The sequence below is a fragment of the Mesitornis unicolor genome, unplaced genomic scaffold (genome assembly GCF_000695765.1).
Source record: "Mesitornis unicolor isolate BGI_N332 unplaced genomic scaffold, ASM69576v1 scaffold36964, whole genome shotgun sequence".
NCBI classification, from domain to species: domain Eukaryota; kingdom Metazoa; phylum Chordata; class Aves; order Mesitornithiformes; family Mesitornithidae; genus Mesitornis; species Mesitornis unicolor.
In genome coordinates this window covers 1-5,907 of record NW_010178688.1, presented here as the reverse complement: position 1 = coordinate 5,907, position 5,907 = coordinate 1, and the positions used below count along the sequence as shown (strand labels likewise).

The following is a 5,907-nucleotide window of genomic DNA, read 5'->3' as shown; positions in this document are numbered from 1 at the left end:
CCAATCCCTAATGGTCTGGGATTCTGTGAGACCTCATAGGGGCGACTGCTGTTTGCTGGCAGGGCTGGTACTGCACTGGAAAGACACCTTGGTTTTCTGGTCAATGTTTGCAGCCGAGGTGAGAGCTGATGTGGAGCTGCTTGGGAATTAAATGTGAAGAATGATGAATGTGAAAGAGGAGCTACCTTATATTGCTCTACTGAATCTGCTGTGTTTATTTAGGATGGAAAACTGATCAGAGTGGTGTTCAGCATCCTCTGTGGTTCTACACATAACCTCTACTGAAAAAACCACTGAAAACTGTGCTTTGGTTTCAAAAAGAAGAAACTTGCTGATTTGTATAAGGGTTTTTTGTGTGTTTTGTCTCTTTTTGTTGCTGTTTTTTCTGTGTATTTGATGGAATTTTGCAGTAAATGCCAATTTTGAACCCCTTGCAGCTGGGCAGCTTGGGATGAGGCAGCAACTGGTTCAGGGTCATTCATGTGAGCTGTGCCTCGGTGCCTGCGCGGTGAATTTAGGCGTCTTTTATTCAGCCATCACACACGCCAAATTTCCATCCTGATTTGCATTGCAGACCCTCAAATCCTACTTGAATGTTTATTATTTCACCCCTTCAGTCCTATCGCCTCATTCCCAAGTGACTCACCCTGTCGGCTGCAGGCTCCCAATGCCGCAGGCTCCACTGCTGTGATTTTTAGGATGCAGAGGACCGATGTGGTGAGCAGGGGACCTGGTGTGCAGGCAGAGGAGGCTCTCACCTGTGTGAAATCCAGATGCAATTGGTAATAGAGGGAAAAGCAGGCAGCAGAGACTGTTTTGTGAGCAGAGCAGGTCTGTCTGCACTCAGATTGCCTCTTATGTCCAGCAGTGAGTCCCAGCCTGACCAGTGCAGAAGGGATTCAGCAGCAGGGACTGAATCAGCAGCGGATGGAGAGGGAGGAGAGGAAAGCTCGCAGCAAAGCAACTGAGTGCCGGAGGTGAGTGCTGGCTCTTTGTGAGCAAAGGAAGAGAAGTGGGGTGGGAGGTAAGAGGGGAAATATTTCAACCAAACGCTGCGCTGTCAGCAGGAGATTTGGAAAGGACTGAGAGCTTCGAGAGCTGCTCCTTGTGCTGGGTCGTCTGGCTGGGTGTGAGAGCTGCGAGGATTGCGGTTCTGGGATGTCAGCAAAGTGGTAAAAAGGGGTTTTGGACTTAAACAGCTGGGAAACCTCTCGAGGGACTGGAATAACCAGGAACCCATGGATGGCTTTCACTCTCCCACAAAGGCAGGAGGGCAGGATGTGATCAATGGCACCAGCAGCAGGAAGAGCTGGGCAGAGGAAGGCGACTCCAAGTTGTCCTTCCGTGTGGTGACAGCGACTTTGCTTCTCCTCCTCGTCCTCTCCACGCTGCTGGGCAACACCTTGGTGTGTGTGGCTGTGGTCAGGTTCAGGCATCTCCGCTCCAAGGTCACCAACTTCTTCGTCATCTCCTTGGCCGTGTCCGACCTCTTCGTGGCCGTGCTGGTGATGCCCTGGAAGGCTGCCAGCGAGGTGATGGGGTTCTGGCCTTTTGGGGCTTTCTGCGATGTTTGGGTGGCTTTTGACATCATGTGCTCCACAGCCTCCATCCTCAACTTGTGCATCATCAGCGTGGACCGCTACTGGGCCATTTCCAACCCCTTCCGCTACCAGAGGAAGATGACGCAGCGCATGGCCCTCGTCATGATCGCGGGGGCTTGGCTGCTGTCCCTCTTGATCTCCTTCATCCCCGTGCAGCTGAGGTGGCACAAGGATCACGAGCTCTTCAGCCAACAGGAACCGGGTCTTAACATCACCAGGGATGAGGAGAGCTGCGACTCCAGCCTCAACAGGACCTACGCCATCTCCTCTTCCCTCATCAGCTTTTACATCCCTGTTGCCATCATGATCGGGACCTACACCCGCATCTTCTGCGTCGCCCGGCGGCAGATCCGCAGGATCTCCTCCCTGGAGCGGGCGGTGGGACATCCCCAAAGCCGCCCCAGCACCGACTGCCCTCAGGAGGCCTCGCTGAAGAGCTCCTTCAAGAAGGAGACCAAGGTCCTCCAGACCCTCTCCATCATCGTGGGCGTCTTTGTTTTCTGCTGGCTGCCCTTCTTTGTGCTCAACTGCGCGGTGCCCTTCTGTGATCTTGAGGTACAGGAGCTCCCTTGTGTCAGCGAGACCGTCTTCAACACCTTTGTCTGGTTTGGCTGGGCCAACTCGTCCCTCAATCCCATCATCTACGCCTTCAACGCAGATTTCCGCAGAGCTTTTGCCACCATCCTGGGCTGTGGCCGCCTTTGCCCCAGCGACGCAGTGGAGATGGTGACCTTCAGCAATGAGCTGGTCTCCTACCACCACGACACCACCCACCAGAAGGAAGTGGTGACCCTCAGCTACCCCCAGCTTCTCCCCCATGTGGCCCTGCAGATGGAGACCAACGAAGGGTCCCTTGAGAAGGTTTCCCAGGTCTCTGAGCCTTCTCATGACATCTCCTTGCCTGCGGTGCCGCAGATGGAGCGCGGAGCGGCCGTCTCGCTGGAGAGGATCATGCCTTTCACCAGCAACGCACTCAACTGAGGTGGGGTTGGGAAAAGGCCGTGGGATGGTCTTGGGGAGAGATGGAAGCAGGGACTGCTGCTGCAGCTGCCCGTCTTCGGAGGAGTTTGAGGATAAGTTTGGTCTTGTGCTCTCTCTCTGGGCAGGAGTTTGCATTAATACGTGTGAAAGGGCCAGAGCGACGTTTCCAGATGGCTCGAGGGGTTTGGAGGTTGGTTTTGTAACTCTTGGGCAGAGAGCTGTTGCTGACCCATGGAAAAACGCTTTTTTCTGCGAAAAACTGAAAAAGCAAGGGCTTGAATTCCACTTTCCTGGGAGTTCAGCTGAGAAAGCAAAGCCTTGTGTGGTCTGCTCAGCTTCTGCAGAGTCCGGGAAGGAAAAACGCAGCTGGTTTTCTCCCTGTGCCCAAAAGACATCAGCCCATGGCTACTGAATGGGCACAAACCAAATGCAACTGCTCCCTTGGTGTGCAGCACCAGACAACGCTGCTTGTGCTCGGTGGGGTGAGGAAACCCACGTCTCGGGTGGGCTGGCTCAGTCCCAGGCTCAGCTCTGACCCTGTGTGCTCGGCTCCTGCAGGTCCTGACAGGTACGGAGCCACCTTTCCCGGGTGCAGCACGTCTGGAGCGTGGGGCAGGGAAGGATTCAGCATCCCAAAGGTCTGCTCTGCCCCCTGCAGCAAGAGCCAGCCTCGCTAAGCTGGGACATGCACATGAGGGCGGTTTAGGATGAACATGAACTGTGTTTTTGGCCCAGGATGCTGGACCATTTGCTTGGAGCCTTTGCAAACGGGGGTTTCTGAGCCCTTCAGACCCTGGGGGTAGAAAATCAGCTGCTAAAGCCAGAGCATCGCTGTTTTGGCTCCTGATCTCCCACCCTCCTCCTTTTCCCAGCCTGTTTCTTCCCCTTTTTTACTTTTGTTCTCCTTTTAACTCCCTTCCTCCCCCATTTCCTTAAGGATCCCTCCTTGCTGTCTCATTTCAATACTAACGCCTTCTGAAGGAGCTCGCTTTGCTCCCCTCTACTCTTTAATTACCCTCTCCTGTGTATGGGGCCTCGTGAATGTTTCTGGAGGTAGAAGCAGCAGCGGTGTTTTGATCTGTGCCCGCTTAAACAAGCGGCTCATCCCCATCGCCTCGAATCCGAGACATCTTTAGCTCCCTGGCACGCCAGCGAAGCCTCTCCCCGGCAAAAACGTTAACAAAGGGGAAAATCAGAAAGTGATAATTACAGAGCGATGGTAATTATTAAATAGAGCCCAATTATAGGCAAGTTACGGCATAACCGGCGTGGGAGGGGAGCAGAGCTCACTGTATCTCCCCAAGGTAAGACTCGGCATCGTTTATAACCATCTCCCCCTGTGGCACTGGGGGTCAGCTGCCAAAATTGAGACAGTCTGGGGGCTTTTCAGCTCTGGGAGGATGGTAGAGCCTGATTTTAGAGAAGGAGGAGTCGTTCAGAGATGGAGATGATCATCTGCCGCGTTTCTCCGAGGCCCAACACGCCTGATTTCATTTGCTGCAATATTTGTAATGACACTAACGCCCTGCTTTTAGTGTGGCTGTGCTTTATTCTGGGACTCCTGGCTTGGAGGTGAGATGGAGTCAGAAGACGCAGCTTTTTTTCAGAGCAATACTGTCCCGGCATCCCTGGTTTTGAGGAGTTTACTGGTACTCAACCATGGCTTTTTGAAGAGATCGGAGAAAAACAAGTAGCTCGATGTGCCACTGTTATGGTGAATTATCTAAGAAGTTGCATGGTAAACTCTCATCATAAAGACAACGTGAAGGGTGATGTGATCCTTATTTCTGTCCAGTCATTGCCTGCATTTCACTTGTATTTGGGACCACCATCTCCAAAGCACTGGGGGTCTCCTCAGCCATCAGCATCAGAGGAGATGAGGTGGTGACAATGAACTAAACCCTAAAAACCTCCAGGTTATGGAACAGACATGCACATTACTGACACTTCTGTGGTTGGCCTGGGTGTTCCTCTGCTGCTGTGGAGGTGCCAGGGCCCCAATATTATCTTGGTTATGTGAAGAGAGATCATTAATTGGGGAGAGGTGTCCAGGACCCTATTAGACACTACTGGAGAAAGGTCTGTGGTTCATCCCTGCTCACAGGTAAATGCCATTGTGCTGCCCTGGTTGTGATGTGTAGCCCAGAAAGCACAAAATCCATGCACATTTTATTACATCAGCCCAGGAAGACTGGAAATTAACCACGTGCAGGTGCAGGGTGGATGCAGAGGTTGTGCCCACTGCTCCTTTCCCATCTGGGTTGCAAGAGGAGCGCATGTCGGGGGGTAACAGCGTGAGGAAGGGGGTGGTTTTTGCCCCTAAAGGGTTATTTCAGGTTTAGGGGGAATGGATTTAGCAGAGATAGGGGATGGGGCTGGAGTAGGTTGCTGTCTTGCCTGATTTTGGTTTCAAAGGGGAAACATCAGCTGCTCTTCTCATCAGGCAGAGGCCAGGGCTGGTCTCCAAGGGAAGCAGCTCCAGATAGGGGTCAAGAGGATGAGGGTCTCTTGTGAAATCTCAGGCCTGGCTTTCTCAATCTAAATGGTAATTTCCAGCCATCAGCCCGCAGCAGGGATTAACCCTGCCAAGGAGGATTTGGGGAGAGCAAGGCCAGAATCCCCGCCAGCATCGGCGCGGGGATGGCTCTGAGGTACCAACCGCGCAGCCTCGGCTGTGTCTGTGCCTCTCGCAGTGCACGGAGCACGGAAAGGAGCCCAGACACAGCTCTGCTCTGCTCCTACAAGAGGAATAATGAGGGTCATTAGTTATCTTTGAGCATATTGCTAACGAACCCTTCGCTTTCATCAGCCTTGCTCAACAGCAGTGACTAGAGCTGGGAGCAGCTCAGGGCTGTGTAGGAGCCATCTCTGCTCCTGCTGAGGAGCAATGGGAATGGATTACACCCTAATGCTGCCTTTATTTCAGTTCTGAGCAATGTTTTAAGTTCCTGAGACCCTTACTGCTCCAGAAACACCCACCTGGGGCAAATCACCCCCCAGGATTTATGCCTTAACTCATTAAGGAAGGAATGTGAAGCTTGGACTTCAAAATGTGCAGCACCTGTGGGTCTCATTGGCTTCATCTGGTGTTCCTAACCAGGCCCAAACCTGCAGTGAATCACCTCAAAACTCAACCTCTGGGCAGCAGAGGCTGCTTTGTGCCATGGCTTCCCTAAGAAAGAAGAGAAAATGGCTAAAACCAGGGGGACTTCTGGCCGGAGGAATCCGTGCCGTTATGGAAAAGTGTTAGCATTTATTTGTAGGGGAAAATAAGCATGGAAAAAACCATATTTATCGGTAGGAAAAGTGTATTTATTTGTAGGGA

General features: G+C 52.5%; 1 protein-coding gene across 1 annotated transcript; it reads left to right on the top strand.

Annotated features, from left to right (window-relative positions):
- Positions 1-1,238: 1,238 nt before the first annotated feature.
- LOC104535461 (D(1) dopamine receptor-like) lies at positions 1,239-2,582 on the top strand. The gene has a single exon (XM_010182544.1). It carries the CDS (start codon positions 1,239-1,241, stop codon positions 2,580-2,582), a length of 1,344 nt encoding a protein of 447 aa, XP_010180846.1.
- The last annotated feature ends 3,325 nt before the right edge of the window (positions 2,583-5,907 follow it).